This window comes from Bipolaris oryzae (assembly GCF_000523455.1).
Source record: "Bipolaris oryzae ATCC 44560 unplaced genomic scaffold scaffold_11, whole genome shotgun sequence".
NCBI lineage: Eukaryota > Fungi > Ascomycota > Dothideomycetes > Pleosporales > Pleosporaceae > Bipolaris > Bipolaris oryzae.
This window is the reverse complement of record NW_006911287.1, coordinates 248,154-269,891: the sequence shown is the minus strand read 5'-3', so window position 1 is coordinate 269,891 and position 21,738 is coordinate 248,154. Positions and strand designations below refer to the sequence as shown.

The window sequence follows — 21,738 nt, the reverse complement described above, 5'->3', positions numbered from 1 at the left end:
ACTTCGTTTTCACAACTCCCACCGTGAAAGTCCAGGTAAGCGCCCTTCGCAAAGCAACAACGCATCTTTTCTATCACAATGGCTATGGAACTCCAAGGCTCGTAATCTCACCCATCTCGTTTCTCTGCTGTCCTCCAAGGGAGTACGAAGCCTTCCACCTCATCTTCACATTATTGCCTGTACCTCTTTGGACGTTGTTCACACGTATGTTTTGTGTGATGCCGAATTTCTGGTTGGGCCCGAGATTGACGCCTGATTGGGGCTCAAGCTGGAGTTGGGCACCCTACTATTTGTTAGCAAACTGCACAAAGTCAGAGCTTACGGTTCAATTTTACCTTTGAGGCAGCCACTTGGAATGTCAAGCCAGACACTGGCAAAGAAGTGTTGTTGGATACCCGTGATTGGATTAGCAGAACTGTATCTGTTTCTCTCGAAATGTTGAAAAGGACGTTGATGCTTGTGTTAGTGACAGTCAATTCCTTCGAGGTATCAGGTACAGATGAAGCAAAATCCCACTCGTCGTCGTCATTAGTGGCATCCGTGCTTTGTGCGGGGTTTACTGCCGGTGCAGCGGCGATGCCACCTCCTAGCAGATCAACAGCACCAGAAGCAGCAGCTGGTGGCTTAACAGATTGTTGATACTGGAAGGGCGAGGCTTGTCGAGGAGTAGATGCGAGAGCAGCAAATGGGTCTGGTGTGCGAGCCGGCTGTGGGGGGGGCGTTGAAAAGGAAGATGGAGGGGGCGATGCTACTTGCGGTTGAGTTGACTTTGGTCCTGCATTGAAGAGATCAGTTATGGCTTGGTTGGTTGCCTTTTGCGGTGCCGCCATGCCAGACAGACCGAGAACTGAGATGTGTTAGTAATTATAACCAAGGATTTGATTAGATCCGCTTACCTGAACCATTTGAACCGCCAAGAGCTATGCTACCAGACTGTCCGTAGGCCTCTCCACTCAATGACAGGCCCAATAAATCATCTTCAAGTGCGTTGCCTGCAGCTGGTGCCTGTTGCTGAGCCTGTGATGATCCTCCTGCTTGTGGTGTAGGTTCCGGATCTCCAAAATCAATTAGGTTTAATGTGTTGTTGGGGCCTTGAGATACTCCAGCACCACTGCGACCAAGTGTTCCCTGAGGAATGTTGTTTGCAGCCTCGATATCTCCCTTCTTGAAAAGCTTGTATCTTTGTATCGTCCGGTGTATACTGTCATTGATCTCAAAGAGTTTTGCCACAGCCTCGTGATCCTCGGAGTCCTCCTCGCACATCTTCTGGATTTTAGGCTGCGCATTCTGAAGGGCATTGGCCAGCTCCTGCCATGGGTTAGCCAAACAACAGCCACCATATACTGCCATCACTGCGGACATACTTCAAAAACATCTCCTTCTTTGATCTGATCGCCCGGCTTGTATCCTTGCAACATTTCTTCCAGAATTCTGGCCTTTTGTTGTATTTTGCCAACCTCTTCCGCAGCCTTTGCCCGCCAATCGGTCTTGTTTCGGGTATCGTATCCAGCCATGACTTTCATAAGCTTGTTGGCTTCCTGCAGGTCTGCAGGTCCACCCCGACGGATCAATTCTTGCAGCTTTGCGGATTGCGCCTCCCGTTCTTCCTCTGCCATCTCCTCTGCTGACCGGAGGTTCTACGCATCGTCAGCAATACGAGACTATCACGAGCAATTTCATGCACATACATCGCTCGGGTTAAGCACTGCAGCATCTTCTTTGCGAACTTCCGGGAAGATGTATCCCTTATAACTCAGCAGCCTGTGCATATCCCTTATGAATCCCAAGTCATCCTTGTAGCGCGACGTCTGGCATATAGTTTGCCGCCATTCTTCTATGAGCTCGAGAATCTTGTTTTGTACTCGCGACGAGTGGATAGGTGGACGTTCGGGAAAGCGGCGGACAAGCTCATTGAGAAATTCCTTGGTGCTGATCTGGAGGTGGAAAGGGTAGCCGCAATTCTTGACACATATGTCGAGGAGCTGTGTTATGGTGAGCTATGCTGTTTCAAGGCGGGGCATCATAGGCATACGTTGAGCGCGAGGAGGGCGACATTCTGATTGCGGTGATTGACATAGTGTACAATTGTGACGGCCGCTTCTCGGGGCCTGGAGAGTCATTAGGATCGTGCATGTGTAGTGGTGGGGTGTCTCCGATCCTACGCTGTGCCTTTCTTACTGTTGATCAGGTCGGTGATCTCGAGATTCAGAGCTAGATTGGGCTCAAAGTTTTGCGGATCACATGCTTGCACTGCGCCTCTTGTATCAGTATCATCCACATAGGTGCGGTGTGTGTTGCGTACATATGTAGCGTTGCAGTTGTGAAGTGGGTGCCTCTCCGTATATGCCGTAGCGATCGCGGGTTGCCATGCGCGCAGACGCTGCCTCCATTGCGCCGCGGGGCAAGTTCAAAAATGAGACGTCGAGTCAATAGCGACGGGTGGTTCGGAGACTCAGATGTGCTCGGACGCGTCTGCGGTATCTGGTGGAATCGATATCGTGTACACAGAGATTTGGTGGGGACGGGACAGCAGCAGCTCCACAGCGTGTAGAGAACAGCCTTGGCGCCGCAGCTACGTAATGCGCTTGCATCTCACATGTGGCTTGGAGTTCGTTGCCTGCTTATGTACACATTTGCATATCTTCACGGGAGATGGATTTCATTGTGCATCTTTTCCGCTGACAGCATATATTTTTGGGAGTCTACAAGTGCCGAGCCCATCCTCACATTGTTGCATTCGTCACTCAGACGGTCCAGTAATCCTTGACCAAGTACGCCGCATATCCAGCGAGCCCAGCTAATATCACCTGAGTGCCGACAAAACCAAGCGGTCTTCCGGGACCTTTCCCGCTAGGCGCCCTCAAGCCAAGCTCAACATGGCCGACACGAAGAGCAAAAAGAGCACCAAGAGCGTAGCTGAGGTAAGTCCTGGTACTGTGGTTAGATTCAACATAATCATGCATCGGCGTGGCACAATTACCTGTTGGCTCCGTTGAGTTCAGCGAGGAGTGCAATTGAGAGTATGAATGGTACGTTTTCGACAAAGTTGGCTTGCGCACGTGTGTCTACAAAGAGAGGGTCCAGTGCGCCTTGAGGTGTGCCCGACTTATCACCCAAAACACTTTCACCAGGATTAGTCTACAAGCACTCTTTATTTATCAATCAGCTTTGGCTTACGTATTTGTGCCAAATCGCTTCGCTACAATGCGCTGTTGGAGGAAAAGGTAGTAGGCCGCGAAGGGAGCTGCCCAAGTGGCAGTGACAGGAGCAAGGAGCGGCATTGGCACGCTGAGACCGACTTTAGTTGCCATTTTCGGTAGAGAAACGGGTATGCAAACAGTAAACCATCAAGGAAAGGTGCGAAAGAGAGCAGCTTTATAAACTAGTGCAGTGTTAAAGTGGATAGGGCATAGTAGGTCCGAAACAAAGGCGGTTCGGGACCCATGTCGTCACGGACAGATTTGGCGCATTGTACAGGTGTGAATCTAGCAAATCGGCATTAAAATATCTCGGTTGCATGAGAGATATAGATGAGATAGGTATGCCAAGACTACAGTATAGTACAAAGAGGCAAAGCTGGCGTTGATACTGCCCGGCCGGTCGGTGAATTCTTACACCTTGGCACCGAGTCTAAAAAAAAATCAAATTTCCGGATACGTTCAAGGACCAAATCCCTGGTCGGGTTTTGGTGAATATGATAGATTTTGGAGTGTGGAGGAGGTAGTTGAAAAGCAAAAGGAAAAATGCTACCACGGTAAATTACTATGTTCCAATCCTCATCGACTCTGAAGCTTCGGTCAGATCATACTTCGGACCTGAATACGTCAACACTTACAGGCTTCATATGCTCAGCATCGTTTTCTTTGTTGTCTTCGCGCACTTCTTTAAGCATCTTGTCAATGCCTCGTTCATTCAGCGCTCTCTAATAGACCATGTCAGATGTAGTGCAGTTCATCTTGGGCACTTGTACGGACAGAAAGACATTTTTCGTACTGCTCAAAGATGGGTTTGCAGTCATCGGTTGTAGCAGTACCACGTAGAAACTCTGTGTAGATGTTGATTAGGACCAGTTCCCAGTCGCAATAGATGCGTGACGTACTCTCGCTGTACCACTTTAGGAAGCAGTTGTCGTAGCGCCTGTCAAATATCAGCATAATGACTGCAGAACCATGAACAGATACAACACCCACTCTTTGACTTGGTTGCATTCTGGTGCTAATGAGGCCGACATATTTTTTGTAGTATGTTTGTGAGATGGGTGGGCCGGAGCAGCATGCGGAGGACCGAGTGAAGGTTGCAGCTACTGCCCTGGCTATCGATAAGCAAAGCGCGCTAACTCTGAAATCATTTGAAGGTTTCTTTCATCAAACCATTTGCGACACGCGCACCCTTTCCACGCCAACCCATCGCGCCACGTCAAAGTGAGCCGCCCCCAGAGCCCACGCTATCGAGAACCGTCCAGAAGAATGAACGCATACTGAGAGACGCCATGGACTCTTTTAAAACACTGCAGACAGAGATCTCGGCCGCGCTCAAACCAACCACCAGGTCTGCCGCTGCCATTGGCAAAGCAGACATCCCTTTCCAGAGGTCGCTGAATCCCGAGGCTGGCACCCAGTTAGACGCTCAAAATGCGCGCCTCCTTCACCTCGCGCAGCGCCTTCTCCAGAATGCTGCTGCGAGCTCGGACGCTGTAGGTCCCAAGCTACCCGATGTCGAAGCCATAGACGCCAATTGGAGGGGGGTTGTTGATGTCATCGACAGCTTGCTTGAGAAGGCCGACACCAGTCTGGATGAGTACACCGGCGTGGTCAAGCGGTTGAGCCCAGCCGGCGAACAGGTAGGATCTCCAACCATGTGCGCCCAAAGCAAGGCCCGTTGTCTGACCCGTGTACAGGCCGCCGTGAAGCCCCGCCCCAACATTGCCGACAGGAAGATCATTCCAAAGCCGCAGCTCCAGTTTGAGCACGTGCCGACCAACGACGAGACTGGTGGCTTCCGTCCACTGGTTACATCCAAGCCGCACGCGAAGATTCCCTTGGAAGAATGTCTGAAGACATTCAGGGACAAGCGCGGACGGGAACAGTAGGACAAAAGTACCACGTAAATTCCATGCGCTAACATCCCATGCAGATACCCGCACCCCTATCAAACCGAAATCGAACAGTACGAATACCCAGCAAATGTCTACGAATACGCCGAGCCGCAGCAATATAAGCCTTTTGAGTCAACAACCGCAACCCTAGTCGACACGCCTGAAGCGCTGGCTACCATGCTCTCTGAGCTGAAGACAGCAAAGGAAATCGCCGTGGATCTTGAACACCATGACAATCGCTCTTATATTGGCATGGTTTCGTTGATGCAGATAAGTACTCGCGACAAGGACTGGATAGTGGATACACTGAAACCCTGGCGGAGAAAGTTGGAATGCTTGAATGAAGTCTTTGCGGATCCCAGCATTCTCAAAGTTTTACATGGTGCTTACATGGATATCATGTGGCTGCAGCGCGATCTTGGACTCTACATTGTTGGCCTCTTCGACACCTATCATGCTGCCCGAGCACTGGGCTACCCTGGAGCCAGTCTAGCTTATTTGCTTGAAAGACACGTTAGGTTCACAGCCCAGAAACAGTACCAACTTGCAGATTGGCGCATAAGACCGCTCAGTCCAGAGCTCTTCGAATACGCACGCGCAGATACTCATTTCCTTCTCTACATCTACGACAACATGCGCAATGAGCTGATCGAGAAGTCCGACTTTTCGAACCCCGACAAGAACAAGGTCCAGGATGTACTTCAAAAATCTAAGGAAACATCGTTACAGCGCTATGAACACCCTATCTACGACAGCGAAACAGGACTCGGATCCAGTGGCTGGTATAAGCTTATCTCGCGAACCCCGGTTCAATTCACTCCTGAGCAATTTGCCGTCTTCCGAGCGGTGCATAGATGGAGGGACGATCTCGGAAGGAAAGAAGATGAGAGCCCGCTATTTATCATGCCAAATCACGCCGTATTTTCCGTAGCCCGCGCAATGCCAGCAGACAAGGCCGCACTCTTCAACGCGATACAGCACGTTTCACACATTATCCGATCTCATGCAGAGGAGCTTGTTGGCGTGGTTGTAGAGGCCAAGAAAGAAGGTCTACATGGGCCAGAATTGCACACAACACTTCAGACTATTGAAGATATGCTAAAAGCAGAAAGAGCTGGATCAGAAACTGCGGTAGAAACAGTGAAGAATGCTCCAGCCCCAGTTGGTCAAACCACGTCACTAGCCCGAGGAATCCATACCTCTGCTGCTCGGGCTCCAGGCTCAGAGTTCTGGGGAAAGCTGTGGAAAAAGGACGAGGCCTCGCAGCCAACGGAAAATCTCCCTACAATCGATGTTGACCTTGCTCTTCCCCTACCACCTCTGACAGCACAAGTCTTTGCCGACGCAAACGGAACTGCAGCATCTACACCAAAGGCCGAGAAACCGCAACACACTTTTGTACCAAAGGAGATGAGACCGGCAGAAGATCAACGAACCGACACCTTTGTTGTAAAGCACTTGGGCGGAGGAAAGAAACGAAAGCGAGGTGACGCTCAAGAGCAAGCGCCTTCTGAACAGTCTCTCGATCCAATGACGCGGGATGAAATTATGCTGGATGCACCTGAAGAAAGCCCAGAAGCCATCCAGGCCCGGGAAAAGGCAGCAAGGAAAGCTGCACGGAAACAGAAGAAGAAGGAGGAAGCAGCTGCCCAAGCTGCAGCGCGCAATGGAGATGAGGGGGTTTTCGACTATGCAAATGCCAAGTCAGTATTGCATGCCGAAGATGAGGACCCAAAAGCAAAGAAGAAGGACAAGAAAGATAAAAAGAAGAAGAAGGCGGGGTTCACAGCATTTGCAGGTATGGCGGATGCGCCCAAGGGATTGCCGAGGGCGCAAAAGGAGGTTGCGGGCCGGAGCAAAACATTCAAATCTTGAGTGTTGGGCAAGTGTTATGCTGTGCGATTATTTAGCCTTTTTTTCTCTCTTCTTGTCTTTAGGTCCAATGGATGGCCTTCTTGCGTTTATCGGGTTTTCCTGTACACATACCTGCCAAGCAGGAGACATCTTAATACTGTTAGCGTGCATAACCATACCAATAGAAATAGATGCATTGAATATATCATCTCATAAAGAGCATATGTGAAATACTAGTGTTTTATCTTGTGCTGTGTTCACTAGACTACCCCCATTGCCATATGCCCAACCTACCAGATCTAAATATCCCTATTAAGAAAAACAATATTCGTGGTCTCAAACCTCCTTCCTATGCAGGCTTCGATAAAACATCCCAAAATTCCCGCTCCCATCTTTGCCCCCCTCCCCACTCGCACTACTTACGTTGTCTAGTACAGCAAACACAACCTCTTCCCACCACCCACCCTGAAACTCAGCCTCATCAAACACCTCGGCAAAACACTTTGCCACGTCTTCAGCCGGATTGGCAAAGACACCACAGCCCAGCGCACCCAGCACCAGTCTACTATGTCCATTCCGCGCCGCTATCCGGAGCACAAGTCTAATCTTCCTCTTGGTGACCGCCCGAGCACCCAAATGCTTAAACGTCGCTTTATCATCTGACAGCGCGGGCTTCCGTAGCGCAGCAGCGCTGACAACGGATACCGCTGGTAAACTCGCCGCATCTTGCAGCTGCGCAATGGGGAAAAGTGCGTGTCCGTTTGCCATGGAATCGCGGAAGAGGACAACGTTTGGGGTATAGATTGCAGATAAGGTGGGAAGAGGGTAGAAAGAGCGGGGTAAGGAGAGGGATAAGGAGGAGCGGTAGCATAGGCATTCTTCTTGGGCTAGGGCGCCTTTTTGCCAGCCGCCACCCGGAGAGCGCTCGGAGGCTAGGTTGAGAACGAGGATGGAGGTGGAGGCGGGTGCTTGCGGAGTTGGTGGTGAGGAGGTCAAGTGCTTTTGGACGGTGTAGGTGGGATCTAGGTGTAGGGCTGCGTCGAAGGAATCCATGTCTAGGACTTTTATGCTTGCTTTGGACTTGAAGCTAGGACAGTCTGCCGGTGATAGGGCGTCTGTGTCGTCGAGCTTGGTGAGGGAGGATTTGGTGGCGTCGAAGTTGGGGATGTCTGCTAGGATGTCTGGGAGGACGGCCTTGGTTTCGTCTGCGACTTTTGCGAGATCCATGTTGCGTCGGTGATTGGGACCGCGGTGTTTACTCTTGTGATGCTTTTTGTCTTTGGAATGGTGTTTTTTGTGGGACTCTGAGTTGGAGTTGTCTTGATAAGGGTGACCTGAGCGTGAGTTTTGTGGTCGTGGGGAGCGTTCGGGAGCTCTTGATTTAGTCAAGAATGAGAGGATGGATTGTTGCTCCATAATGGCGACTGTGTGGAGGTGAGGGGGCGATATCAAAACCTCGAAAGGGTTATGTGCACAATGACAAGTAGAAAGGTTCTAGGCCAGAGAGAGAGATGTGATTGGTAGCGATTGCAGACAACTATCAGGCAACAGCTTAGGTGGACGCGATATAAGCTAGTCCGTTTACGTACGGCTGGGATATACGAACTGGCAGAATTAAGGGAGTAGACGATATATACAATCACTACACATCCACAAACACCAAAAGATACATAACCGGTGATAGACGGCGGGTCTGGTCTGCATTCGATAGGCACGCGATAGTTGGACGCAGGACAGGGTTGCCTCAGCCCTATGACAGGGCTCGTGCGCAGGCCCCACATTCGCGTAGCCAACAGCGAGATCATGTGGGAATTGGACTCGCCTTCTTTCGCCCAGACAACCACAATAACAACACCAACTAGACAAAGAGTACTTTTACCCTCCATACAAATAGTATCCATGTAACTCTGGAACCCTTCCACCGGCGAAATGCCTACACAACTGGCGCACCCATCTCCCAAGCGCAAACGCGACCAGCCCGCGCCCATCCCTTTACTCAACACGGCCTTGGCCCTGCGTCCAGCACTGGAATCACGCCCACGAGACACTTCGGCTCCGTCCTCTGGCGGTGATAGCCCACGAAATGCCGTCGCCGACCAGCTGCGAGACATGACTCTGACTGCACTTGCGGCGATACCACTATCCCCGCTTACCCCCACCGACGACGTCCTACGCAAGAGGCCGAAGCTCGATGCCACCAGAGTCGACAGTATTGTCGGACCGAGCACTGAGTCTGTGCAAGAGACGCCCACCAAATACAACAAAAATAATAGAGATGCTTTCGATATTGGCGCTGGCACGCCCGTGGCCGAGTCCTCTAGGGTAATACCAAAGACCCCTCAGTCATCCCAGCCCCGCTTGTTGCCAGATATCGCCTCTTTTGCGCAACCCACCATCTTCGCCTCATCACCTGCAAGCAAATCCGCGCAACCACATGTATCTGCAGACCATGAGCTTCAGGCGCAGCATGGCTCTCCATCACGTTCTCATGCACGAAAGAGGTCGCCGACGCCCCCACCGCCGACCCTGACGTGGCAGGACAGCGAAATTACGGGGCACCTTGTTGACCCGTCAACCGACCCCGACGATGACGGCACCGGCATCAACGGTATTGGATTCAAACCTACGCCCGCCCTGGCCTATGCAAGGTCGCAAAAGCGACGGCAACAACTGAACGAATGGAAACTAAGAGAAACCAGAGAAGCAAGAGCCAGGCGTAGCGAAAGACGCCTCAGAGGCGTTCGAGCCACACCATCGAGAGAGGGTACAGTCGAGCGCGAAGTAATGTCCATGAAGAAAGTAGAGACGAGGCGAACAGTCAAGTTTGCCATATGATGATGGGATGAAGAAGTAATGTAATGTCCGGTAAATGTGCAAGGCTCGAGGTAGACTGCCGCCTGGGTGATGACCATCTCACGATATTTATGATGAGCGATGCACAAGTACAGGTTGGATTAACGGCGCTAGGCGTTTGAACGGCTATTATTATTTTTGGCATATCTCATACGGGAGTTTGTTTCCCAGTTTATTTCATTGTTAGATTTCTCTCAAATCAGCTCTTCAATATTCATGCGGTACTTCATCCTTTGTGTGCTCTCCAAAATGGCGCGGAGTTAGTAGTAGTTTCCCGTGCCTAACTCCACTCCGCCCACAGGGAATCCGAGCGCGCACGTGAAAGCGCGCACCTTGTTGGGCCAACTTTGACACGTCTCAATGTACGTGTTCATTATGTTGCATGGCGATAAACATGGTCGAGGCAGTCCAGATGAGCCTTCGCCCAAGATGTTTCAGAAGATGCCCTGATAGTGGTACAATAGAGTTGCTACGGGGATGCTGACAGTGGCTGATCCCTGCTCCCCCGGCCTCGTCATTGCTCGCGACAGTTCAGCTTCCTAGGATACTACAATGACCTGCGGGCATACTTGAAGCCCCTTACTCTTCTAGCTCCCGAAGAAATATCCTCAGCTGATTCATCATCTCTACTTTTTTACCAAAGTACGAGATTAATACGATGCGGTTCTTGCGCGTTGCTCCGCTGCTGCCGCTCGCAGGCGCTCTCACCACTAGCGATACGCCTCCCCGCCCAAAGCAGGTTGCCATCATAGGTATGTTGTATACTCAAACCAAATCTATCCAGAGCTGACTCGGAACAGGTGCTGGAGCAGCTGGCTCATCCGCTGCCTACCATCTCGCCCAGTATGCCGCCGAGGCGAAGACACCTACAAACATTACCGTATTCGAGCGCAACGGTTATGTTGGCGGTCGCACGACGACTGTCCACCCGTGGGATGACAAGGCTGTTTCCATTGAGCTTGGAGGTTCCATATTCGTGCAAATCAACCACATAATGGTCAAGGCCATGGAAGACTTCAACCTTTCTACGAATGTCCGGGAATTTGCGGAGGAACTCAACCTACCAGACCTCGGTGTTTGGAATGGCAAGGAATTCGTTGTAATTGTGAACTCGGGAGATAGTTGGTGGAGTCTTGGGAAGATACTCTGGAAATATGGTGCTGCACCAATTTGGACCAACAGGCTGATGAAAAGTGCCGTCGGCAAGTTCTTGACTATGTACGATGAGCCGGTATTTCCGTGGAAGAGTCTTAGTGCTGTCGTTGAGAGTGTGGGTCTGCTGGAAGCCACAGGAGTCACGGGCGAACAATACCTCAAGGCGAATGGGATTGGAGAGGCCTTCTCAAAAGAAATCATTCAAGCCAGCACTCGCGTCAACTACGCCTCCAATCTTCCATACATTCATGGCTTGGAGACAATGGTATGCATGGCTACTAACGGAGCCATGCAAATTGAAGGTGGAAACTGGAAGATTTTCGCTCACATGCTGAAGACTTCTGGCGCGAACGTCCATCTTAACACAACTGTCAACCGCATCTCAAAGCAGACCGATGGCAGTTATAAGATCGCCACTAGTGGAGGAGGAACATCCTCTTTCGACGAGGTTATCCTCGCATCGCCTCTACAATATTCGGATCTTGTCATCGAACCCGCGCCAAAGCACATTCCTGATGAGATTCCATACGCGAAGCTATACACAACGCTCTTTGCGACACCATTTCAACTCAGCCAAGCGGCTTTCAATCTAGATGTCAAGTCGCCTGTACCAACAGCCATCCTTACCACTCTACCCCCAGGCGAACAAGTTGTAGACGGAGCCGGCTCCCCCAAATTCTACAGCATCTCCATCACTGGTACCGGCGTCAACAAGCGAGCATCACCAGCCCGACACGAATACATCTACAAGATCTTCTCTCCGTCCCGCGTCAACGCTACCTTTCTCTCCCACATCCTTAGCGCCGATGTCTCGGACGAGGAAGCTGAGCACGGCGACGCCAATGGAAATGTTAGTTGGATCCACCACAAGATTTGGCATTCGTATCCTCGGGAATACCCACGTGTCACTTTTGAAGAGATTGAGCTTGACGATGGGCTTTGGTATACCAGTGGGATTGAGAGCTTCATTAGCACCATGGAAACTAGTGCTTTGAGCGGCAAGAATGTTGCCAAGCTGATTGCGAATGGGTGGGCTGCTAGTTCAGAGGCGAGCCAGGAGGAAGTTGACCAGAGCGAGCTATAAGAGATGAGATGTGGGAAGATTAATGGGGTTTTCACAATGGAGAATATCGATGTTGATATATGTGACTGTGTTTTTTTTTTCATGCAGGACTAAGATATAAGACTATACTAGACCAGACTGAAAAGCAAAGGCAAAGGACGAGTTCATCATTTCATCCAACATATCCCCGCAATGCAAAAAAAAACCATGAAAAGAAGAACAAGAAGAAGAAAAACAACAAAAACCACCCAGGCATCTATATCCTACCCATTTCTCTCCTCCCCTTTTTTTTTACTCCGCCGCCTCCTTCATCCTCAACTTGACTCCATCAGGACACATTGTCAAACTCAAGTTGTGCTTGATGATGCCCTCTCCTCCCTTCTCGACGGGATCCCACAAATTGCCCGCACTCTCAATGCGCTCGAATTTCTGCGTCAACCTCACAACCGTATACGCCGCCTCAACCAGCGCAAACTGCTGGCCAATGCAAATCCTCGGGCCGCCGTTGAACGGTAGGTACTCCCAGCCGGCTTTCCTGCCATCCCAACGCTCAGGCCGGTACTTGTCCGCGTCCGGGCCCCAGAGATCTTTGCGGCGATGCATAACGTACACGCTATACTCTACATTGGTGTCCTTGTGGACGAAGATTGGGGCTGTGCCGTCCGGGCCGCCGCCCGTGGGGATGGTGGTGTCGCGGAGGGCGCGGCGGCCGTCGACGGGGACGACGGGGTAGAGGCGCAGCGTCTCATTGATGACCCATTGGAGGTACGTGCAGGATTTGAGGGCTTCGAAGGTGAGGTTTTGCGGCGAAGAGTAGGTGCCAAAGGTTGAGAGGACAATGGTGCGCAGGTGCTGGTAGACGTGTGGGTGCTGGGCGAAGCACATGAAGATGTAGGAGAGGAGCGAGGCGGTGGTGTCGCGGCCGGCGAGGAGGATGGAGATGAGGTGTGTGCGGAGTTCGACGGGGTCGCGGGTGGATTCTACGAGGGCGTCGAGGAAGACGTATTTTTGCTTCTTGTCTGACGAGGGCGAGTGGGGGCGGGATTTGTCTTTGGAGAGGGCGAGTTGCACGTAGTGGTCGATGAAGCTGTGGCAGCGTTGGATGTGCGACCTGTCGCCGCTGAAGACGAGCCAGGAGGCATCGCCGAAGCGGGTGGCGGTAGAGATTTGGGCTTGGGCTCTGTCAAAGGCTATGCCGAAGTCTTGCTCGCTGACGGCGAAGGGGGCGCGGTTGGATTTGTAGCCTGGGAGGGCGGAGAGCTGCGAGTCGACGCTTTCGCCGAAGAGGAATTCAGTGGCCGAGTCGATGGTTAGGCGGAAGAAGAGAGGCTGGATGTCGGTGACGTCGGTCCAGCCGTTGGAGTTTTTGGGGATTGCCTGTAGTAGGTGCTGGACATGTTGTTCTTCGAGCTCTAGGTCACTGACTTGGTCCCGCGCGAATTGAGGTCGAAGCAGGGCTCTCGAACCTGCCCATATTTCGCCATCTGTAGAGAACTGTATTTATTGTTAGTGAGGTGTACATGTCATTGGGTGTATGGATCAAAGAAGTTGACCACTTACAATGCCGTGGCCGAGGAGTGGGGAGAAGTTTCTGTTTCGGACGATTCCAAGTCCAAAGTCCTTGAACTGGGTTGCCAGAATGGCTTGAATGTTCTTTGGCTCAATGGTAAAGTAGTTCTCGCCGCCCATGACGTTCTGATGAAATGTAGTGATTTCCCTGCCAGCCTTGGCACAAGCTCGCCTGTGGCGCTCTTGCATCCATTGAGGAACAAGGGCGTTCTTGTCCGCCTGGATCAACATTCCAATGTTGTGTAACCCAAGAGGGTCAAACGGCACCAGCTCCAAAGGAGGGGCGGGTAGGCAGCCCAATTGGCCGGCCGTGGCGGCACGCTTTCGGGAAAGAATGATTGAACATGCGATCTTGTATAGTACAAAAGAGACGCCAGCCCACAGGGCTAGCAGGACAGTGTTGTGCATTTTGGCAGTCCGTGATTATGGAGATGATGAGAATGATAGTGCCTGCCTGCCTCTTCAGTACTTATATTTTCTTGCGGGGAGTTAAGGCAAGACAGGTCGACTAAGCATGAAAGGCTATTTGGCACGCTCCACGGGAGCCGTCTCTTAGTTTTGCAGTGATGCTTCTCCACTTGGACAAGTGCAACGGCTGTTAGAGAAAGGCTCGTTGACGATATCCTGGCCCATGCAGCGGCACGCCTGTGCCTGTTCCCCTTTAGCACTCTCGGCATCCTTGTCAACTGACATGCCGACGGGCCCGGCACCTTCTGACATATCCGACTCCGCACAGTACTGTGTTCATGGATAGCGCCCCTGTCAATCTCTTGGGGTATCCGGTGAGCTGCCTTGTCGCTGCTGCTGGCATGATAATCGGACAAAGCTACTCGGGCCCCTAGCGACACATGGAAGTTGCCTCGGTTTGTTCTTTTGCTTTCGTGCAGGCCAAGCGGTTCCGCAAATCGCGTCTCGAATGGTCAGTTGCGACTCAGGACCAAGATAATTCCTTTTTCTATTTCCCCACTCTCCGTGTTCCCTATACGTACATGTGCATTCTAGGCACCCACGCTCTTCCACGGACCAGAGTCGTGCGCCACCTTGCTAGTAATGTGCATTCGATACGCTGCCGTGGATCCAGCTTCAACTTGTTGCAGTATGTCGGCGTCTAAGTTGCCAAGGAACCCGAAAATCCGGGTCCGGCGATCCCGGATCTCATAGGCACAAGGAAAAGTTGCTGCTTCTGTAGCGTCATGATCGCGCAGCCGGACTTTTGTAATCAAAGGGTACGCTAGGCGTTTAGACTACTGCTACCTATATGAAGGCTTAGGCCGCTCCATGTCGTAGATTAGTTGGCTCGATAACCCCGTTGAGATCGTGGTGTCGACGCATCCTCTCTGCGGCGCGAACCTTTGTGTAGCCAACACGCAACCCCACGAGAACACCAAATAACTACATGCATCTTGATCAAGACTTGCTCGAGCTTCAGTCATGTGAAAAGAGCCCATTGTATTTGCGTTTGTGACGTTGCCGTCCATCTCAGCCACACACCCAATAATTCCAGCTCTCGAAAAACATTCCGAGCCAGTGCATAGCGTCGCACGCTTATCTTACTGGACGGCGCGGTAAGGCCTACCATTGGCCTCTACTATTTCAACACTTCGGCGGCGTACATACCTATATCTAGGTACGCATTTACGTATGCGTCTTCGTTGCAAAGTTTGGATACTTCCTGTCCCTTCTTCGTGGGTAGCTGGTAGCCATCAGCGTGCCTTTTGTTCTTTTTTCACACATGTTTGCAACGTCTCATACCGATTGGGCCGATTGCAGCTATCAGTTCTTGTTGGGGTTACCAGGCATCGAGAACGGCACGAGTTTACTCAACTGATCATGACTAGCACACTTGCATTGCCGACTGTGAACCCCCTTGCATTACTACATGTTGTATCCAATTAGCATCGTAGGCGCGCAGTTTACAAGTAACAGGGTAGAATGCGTGACAAGAGCTGCATCGCTTGCCGATGCTCATGTCACCTCCAACTGCCTAATGGACCGAATGCCGGGGTTTGGATGCGACTCTTCGCTTAGTATAGCAAGGATAGTGTTCGCATCACTGGAGATCTTGGTGGGGGTGCGACAATCATCATGAATCGGTGGCTCTTAGCCCGACGGAATACCGGGTTAGAACAGCCCCCATTAACACGAAGCCACCCTTTGCATATCAACCCCATTCACTACCATGTAGTTGAAAAGGGATATTTTGTGTACAAAAGTCCTAGAGTTCTACTTCTGGGTTTATATGCTATGAGAAAACACTATGACATTATAAAACACTAGTGTGTAGTTGCATGTTGTTGACATTGCGTTGTGTTGGTGGGTGTAGTTTTCATCCGTATATTTCGTCGAACAAAGAGTCAGCGAGTTGGTGGGTACAAGAAGACATGACTGGTGTAGCTGAAGCATGGTACCGTCTACTTATCTTCGGGCATATCTTTCTACCACACACTCACATTAACGACGCTAATATTCTTTGACGTAGCGATTACGTAGCGATAGATTCCGTGGAAACACAAACGACTATACAGTTAGGTTCCAGCGTCAAGGCTTTAGCAGGAAAGAGATGAGGTTTAAGAACATGACCCTCCATTTACTAAGCTGCCACCTGGTGATCAAAAATAGCCAGTGATGAATAACAACAATATTTCCTTTGGAGATAAATGAACAATAGCACATGGCGCAATTGTCTTTTTCGGGTGCCACTGCTTCCAAGCATGACAAGCTGATGCGGCAGCTCATCGTGGCCGCTAGCACCATCACCATCACCATCATCATCACCATCAGCACCAAAACGGCACTACAAAGAAAATAGGTTCCAAGCCGGCGAAGCGCTGTGGGGATGGCTCAGCATGGTGTTATTTTCTCAGAGGCTCAGCCACAGTAGACCACGAAACTGGCGTCATCTATTTCAGCCGCATCAGCAAGACCTGCCACTTCACTCATCGGCGCAGCACCTGAAGATTCCAGGAATAACTTGGATCCGAAAAAGAAATTGGTAACCAGCGAGATGCTGTCTCTTGAGTTCAAACTCGTTGCTGGCCTAGCTCGCCGCAGCATGGTCAAGGATGAGGCTGTGAGGCTGTGTTCATCCACCTTAGCGAAATTGCAACATCAACAATAGCATCCAGCTTACTTTCCTCCGGCAAAAACAGCATCCGGGGGCTAAGTGCAGGACATGAATAGAATGCTGATTGTTTGATATTTGAAGGCAGACCAGTATATATGTGTATGAGAATGTGCTGTGAAATAACTCCATCATCACACCAACAAGCATTCACACATCCATCTGCCTACCTATTAAAGCTTCCACATCAAGTTCTATACAGATATCCAAATCTCCAAGACCCCAACACCAAATAAACAAATCATCATGCTCTCTTTCTCCTCCACCATGGTCTTCACAACCACCCTTCTCTCCACCCTCACCAACGCCATTGCCATTCCTTCCTCTACCATCAACCCCACAGGCGTAATCCACCGCATTACCGCCGGCTCTACAACCGCAAACTCCGGCCTGCACTTCGAGCCCGAGAACGTCGTCGCCCTCCCAGGCGACCTAATCGAATTCCACTTCCTACCCAAAGCGCACTCGGTAGTTCAATCCTCCTTTGCCCAACCCTGCGCACCTCTCAACACCCCCGACGCCTTCTTTTCCGGCTTCAACTTCAACACTACGGCCGGTGAGGCTCCCAATGTCTTTACGTTCATGGTCAAGGATACGAAGCCCATGTGGTTCTACTGCTCGCAGACAAATGGGGACCATTGCCAGAGGGGCATGAGTGGTGTTATCAATCAGGATTTCAGTGATAACGAGAAGACACTGGCCAAGTACAAGGAGGCAGCCAAGGGGACTGTGACGAAGCAACCCAGTGCTGATCCGGCAAAGAGCCAAGGTGGAGAGATTAAGCCCAACGTGCCTCTTTGAGGTGGAGGGTTTGAGAGGATATAAGAGGGATATGTTTGACTGGCATTTGATCTAGCATGGCGATGGTGTTTTTTTTGATTTTGATAATTGGTTTATTAGTTGTCTCGTATGACGTAGATTAGATTCATCTTTGTGTTTTATACTTCAGTTTGTAATGCCTTTTAGATGATTAGCAATGTAAAGACTATCGTATTATGACTTCTGGCAGAATTGAGCACCTTTTTTTTTTGAAGATGAATATTGTTAATACCATGATGTTGATTGAATGAGACACGATTGGAGCCACGGGGGAAAAGGTGGAGAAGGGCCGAGTGGTTGCCGCGCTAAGCTAGTGATAACGGGGTGGGTGGACAAGGATCTGTGGGCGGGATCTTCTCCAAACTTTTGAGCGTCTCTTTCATCCGCCACTACGCACCACAACACCACATCGCCCAACATGCGGAGAGCGCGTGGACTTCGGGTAAGCAGAATAATTGGTTGTATATTTAATCAGCTTAGTAATTGACACACGTGCAGGTTTCTTCGACCCGCGATGTTTGCATCTTCTGTGCCACTCGTCAATTGGCCGTCTCTACGCCATCCCACGCCGCCCAACGACGACAACTCAACTCATCCAGCCGAACGACGCAGTCAGCAGAAGGAATCATCTACCAAGATGCAAATGAACGCGAGAAGCCCATGTCGCAGGCACAGCTCATGCGCCAAGCGTTGGCTGCCAGTGCCGCCTTTGCCCCTCAACCAGCACCGCAAGGAGGATATATGTCGCCAGCAGAGAGGATGAAGGCCGCACTGGCAGCACAGAGACCACAGCAACCACAAACACAACCACCCCGACAAAATTCCCTCGACCGACGGCCAGTGAATAGGGTGGGTGCGACCGAGGGGCATGGCCGCAATCAGACCAGAGATCGCTTTGCACCTGCCCCTCGGCGTGCGGGCGTCACCGACCGGAATGAATACAGGAGCATGCAACAGAACCGGTATACAGTCAATATGGATGCCAGACCACAGGTCAGTACGCCTGCATTCGGCTCTGGCCACTTGAGACGACGCAACGAGCCCCAACACGACGGCGCCTCGCTCGCGTCAGACCATCGACGGATGCAGCCAACCACGAGAGCGCCACCACAAAGGAAGATGCTGGACCAAGATGAAATATCGAAGTTATTGGGCGATGCATCTACGACTAATCGTCCGTCCAAGCCATATCAGCCGCTTGGAAGGAACACCGATGCGCAACGAATCTGCTGGCATTGTGGCTCCAAGGAACACGCAACTACCGCATGCCCAGCAAAGCCGACATTACGTGAAAAGCCGCAGCAACAGCGAACCGAACAAGCAAAAACAATGTATCGTCCACCACAGCGTTACAAGGAGTCCATCTCAGATGCAGCTGAGGCTTGGGCACAAAAGTCAAGGGGCAAACTGGACATTGAACCTCCGTCTCCGTCACAGATTGAGGAGGACACCAGACGACGCAATGACATCGAGAGCGAGAGAAGACGGAGCCGCTTCGCATTCGATGAGCCCGAGGAAAAGAACCGGTATGAAGAGCCTGCCCGCCGTCAGGGCGGGACCAAGGGCAGGAGAGGGCGGATACAACGGTTCGAAGACGAAGAAGACGAGGAGCGCCCATCTATTAGCAAGGCAGAGCGCAAGCGACTGCGGGCCGAAGCGAAGAAGGCGGCGCAAGCTGCAAAGAACGAGCCAACTCCCATCTCTCTACCAGAGTATATCACCGTCGCCAATCTCGCTGGAGCGTTGAAACTACGAGTGGAAGACTTTGTGCAGAAACTAGAAGAGCTGGGTTTCGAGGACGTGCAAAACGATCATATTCTCAACGCCGAACATGCTGGGCTCATCGCGCAAGAGTACAACTTCGAACCCATTTTCCAGTCTGAAGAAGAAGATGGTGATTTGTATCCTGCACCACCTTTGGAACCCGAGGCCTATGCTGAGCTCCCTGCTCGACCGCCGGTTGTCACTATCATGGGGCACGTTGACCATGGAAAGACTACTATTCTCGATTACATGCGCTCGACTAGTGTTGCTGCCACTGAGTTTGGTGGCATCACGCAACATATTGGTGCTTTCAGCGTGCCACTAGCAAACGGAAAGAAGATTACCTTCCTTGACACGCCCGGTCATTCTGCTTTCGAGACGATGCGCGCTCGTGGTGCCAACGTCACCGACATTGTCGTCTTGGTAGTTGCCGCGGACGACTCTGTCATGCCACAGACTGTCGAGGCTATCAAGCACGCGCAGGCTGCTAAGGTGCCCATGATTGTTGCCATCAACAAGATTGACAAAGCACAAGCCGACCCAGAGGCTGTCAAGCTCGATCTCGGTCGCCACGGCATTGAGATTGAAGACTTTGGTGGTGATGTCCAGGCTGTCTGTGTGAGTGGAAAGACTGGTCAGGGTATTCCAGACTTGGAAGAAGCTATCTCTACTCTCTCAGAGATGCTGGATCACCGCGCCGATCCTCAGGCTGCCGTGGAAGGATGGGTCTTGGAAGGTACAACTAAGAAGTCTGGGCGTGTGGCGACTGTTCTTGTCCGTAGTGGTACCCTTCGCCAAGGCACAGCCCTCGTTGCAGGTACTACCTGGACACGTGTGCGTAGTCTGCGTAACGAAGCGGGCGTAACGGTCAAGGAAGCTGGACCAGGTATGGCTGTTGAGGTTGATGGCTGGCGCGATCAGCCTATTGCTGGAGACGAAGTGCTTCAAGCCGAAGACGAACAGCATGCAACTTCTGTTACTGAGTTGCGCAGCGAAAAGGTGGAGAGGGAACAAATGGCACGCGACATGGAAGCTATCAACGAATTCCGCCGTCTGGAAGCAGAGCGTCGCGAAGCTGAGGAATCCTCCGCCCAGGCTATCGAAAATGGTGAGGAGCCTGCGACTTCTGAAAAGAAGGAAGCTGGTCCAGAAGTCGTAAGCTTCATCATCAAAGGCGACGTCTCTGGCTCTGTAGAAGCAGTCATCGACTCTGTCGCTGCTCTTGGCAACGCAGAAGTCTCTACACGCATCCTTCGCCATGGCGTCGGTGCACCTTCAGAATTTGACGTTTCGCACGCAGCCGATGCAAACGGCCATATTGTCAACTTCAACACTACCATTCCTGGAAATGTTGCTAAACTCGCAGAGGAAAAGGGCGTCAAGATCCTCGACAGCAACATCATATACCGCGTTGTCGAAAATGTGAAGGAGCTTTTGTCTGAGAAGCTCGCACCAAAGGTCATTCAAAAAGTCACGGGTGAGGTAGACATTGCAGCCATATTTGAGATTGGCTTGGGTGGCAAGAAGAAGATGAAAGTTGCCGGGTCAAAGGTGCGCAATGGTGTCGTCGATAGGGGCACAAAGGCAAGAGTGCTCCGTGGTGAGACGCTTGTCCATGATGGTAAGTCTTGGATACGGATTCTCACAAAATAACGCAGCATGCTAATATCTTGTTTCACAGGTGTCATTACTTCACTCAAAAACCAGAAGAAAGACGTCGAGCAGATGCGCAAGGATACGGAGTGTGGCATCTCGTTTGACGGCTGGGAAGACTTTAGAGTTGGTGATAAGATTCAGTGCTATGAGGAAAAGTTTGAGAAGAGGAGCTTGTAAGATATTAGGACTTATGTCATGTATTGCTGCTATACTCCACTTGGATGTAGATGGATAGATGGGGGCTGGGAGGCGTCTGTGCGAGTATGCATACTCTCTATTCCGCTTGTAGATATACATAAAAAAATGTGATATAGATCCATTAAGTTGTGATAATGGTCGTCCCATCTGGGACTTGTGCAAAAGACAATAATGTGTTCAAGCGCACCGGGAAATATAGCGCACTCTTGGTATTGTCAAATCCGGATGAAGTGTTCACTAAGAAACTTGTTCATTAATCTCTTTATAATGGCAAATGAGTACAATCTACCCATACCTTGTAGTAGGGGTATGGTAGAGGTCGCACAGAACATGGCTAAAGGTAGGGTAGCGGTAGCGTTAAAGTAAGCCCACATTTGTTCATTTGACAACGTGGTTACATCTTACACGACCCATGATATTGTGGATTAGCACGCTAGGCAAAATCCTGTATGGTGGAGAGACGCGAATGTTCAAGGTTTGACATTGCAGAACGACGACGACGACGATGTCGTATGTAACTACCTAACGTCCCATCTAAAAAAAAAAGAAAGCCTGCCATTGGGCATCCGAATGGGAGAAGCCAAGGACTTG

The 21,738-nt window shown here is 51.0% G+C and overlaps 10 protein-coding genes across 10 annotated transcripts; 5 read left to right on the top strand and 5 right to left on the bottom strand.

Moving 5' to 3' along the window:
* Positions 1–82: 82 nt before the first annotated feature.
* On the bottom strand, positions 83–2,390 carry COCMIDRAFT_83909 (uncharacterized protein; the record flags this gene model as incomplete). The annotated part of the gene is made up of 8 exons (XM_007685631.1): positions 83–283; positions 336–847; positions 897–1,308; positions 1,365–1,637; positions 1,689–1,982; positions 2,033–2,108; positions 2,163–2,250; positions 2,303–2,390. 8 exons carry the CDS (start codon positions 2,388–2,390, stop codon positions 83–85), a joined length of 1,944 nt encoding a protein of 647 aa, XP_007683821.1.
* A 354-nt stretch (positions 2,391–2,744) lies between these two features.
* On the bottom strand, positions 2,745–3,311 carry COCMIDRAFT_1590 (uncharacterized protein; the record flags this gene model as incomplete). The annotated part of the gene is made up of 3 exons (XM_007685536.1): positions 2,745–2,928; positions 2,981–3,121; positions 3,178–3,311. The coding sequence occupies 3 exons, from the start codon at positions 3,309–3,311 to the stop codon at positions 2,745–2,747; spliced, it is 459 nt and encodes a 152-aa protein (XP_007683726.1).
* A 465-nt stretch (positions 3,312–3,776) lies between these two features.
* On the bottom strand, positions 3,777–4,231 carry COCMIDRAFT_32969 (uncharacterized protein; the record flags this gene model as incomplete). Its single annotated transcript, XM_007685582.1, has 5 exons — positions 3,777–3,785; positions 3,836–3,922; positions 3,975–4,045; positions 4,100–4,137; positions 4,191–4,231. The coding sequence occupies 5 exons, from the start codon at positions 4,229–4,231 to the stop codon at positions 3,777–3,779; spliced, it is 246 nt and encodes an 81-aa protein (XP_007683772.1).
* A 3,008-nt stretch (positions 4,232–7,239) lies between these two features.
* Positions 7,240–8,365, bottom strand: COCMIDRAFT_22728 (uncharacterized protein; the record flags this gene model as incomplete). The annotated part of the gene is made up of 2 exons (XM_007685560.1): positions 7,240–7,248; positions 7,373–8,365. The coding sequence occupies 2 exons, from the start codon at positions 8,363–8,365 to the stop codon at positions 7,240–7,242; spliced, it is 1,002 nt and encodes a 333-aa protein (XP_007683750.1).
* A 513-nt stretch (positions 8,366–8,878) lies between these two features.
* On the top strand, positions 8,879–9,784 carry COCMIDRAFT_1586 (uncharacterized protein; the record flags this gene model as incomplete). The annotated part of the gene is made up of 1 exon (XM_007685535.1): positions 8,879–9,784. One exon carries the CDS (start codon positions 8,879–8,881, stop codon positions 9,782–9,784), a length of 906 nt encoding a protein of 301 aa, XP_007683725.1.
* A 676-nt stretch (positions 9,785–10,460) lies between these two features.
* On the top strand, positions 10,461–12,041 carry COCMIDRAFT_83964 (uncharacterized protein; the record flags this gene model as incomplete). Its single annotated transcript, XM_007685630.1, has 2 exons — positions 10,461–10,554; positions 10,603–12,041. 2 exons carry the CDS (start codon positions 10,461–10,463, stop codon positions 12,039–12,041), a joined length of 1,533 nt encoding a protein of 510 aa, XP_007683820.1.
* Positions 12,042–12,311: 270 nt separating this feature from the next.
* Positions 12,312–13,997, bottom strand: COCMIDRAFT_22726 (uncharacterized protein; the record flags this gene model as incomplete). Its single annotated transcript, XM_007685559.1, has 2 exons — positions 12,312–13,514; positions 13,581–13,997. 2 exons carry the CDS (start codon positions 13,995–13,997, stop codon positions 12,312–12,314), a joined length of 1,620 nt encoding a protein of 539 aa, XP_007683749.1.
* Positions 13,998–15,853: 1,856 nt separating this feature from the next.
* Positions 15,854–16,063, top strand: COCMIDRAFT_83922 (uncharacterized protein; the record flags this gene model as incomplete). Its single annotated transcript, XM_007685629.1, has 1 exon — positions 15,854–16,063. A coding segment is annotated over one exon (210 nt), but the record flags the coding sequence as incomplete, so codon positions are not given.
* A 914-nt stretch (positions 16,064–16,977) lies between these two features.
* On the top strand, positions 16,978–17,511 carry COCMIDRAFT_1583 (uncharacterized protein; the record flags this gene model as incomplete). The annotated part of the gene is made up of 1 exon (XM_007685534.1): positions 16,978–17,511. The coding sequence occupies one exon, from the start codon at positions 16,978–16,980 to the stop codon at positions 17,509–17,511; it is 534 nt and encodes a 177-aa protein (XP_007683724.1).
* Positions 17,512–18,189: 678 nt separating this feature from the next.
* COCMIDRAFT_83804 (uncharacterized protein) lies at positions 18,190–21,126 on the top strand (the record flags this gene model as incomplete). Its single annotated transcript, XM_007685628.1, has 2 exons — positions 18,190–20,914; positions 20,975–21,126. The coding sequence occupies 2 exons, from the start codon at positions 18,190–18,192 to the stop codon at positions 21,124–21,126; spliced, it is 2,877 nt and encodes a 958-aa protein (XP_007683818.1).
* Positions 21,127–21,738: the final 612 nt, after the last annotated feature.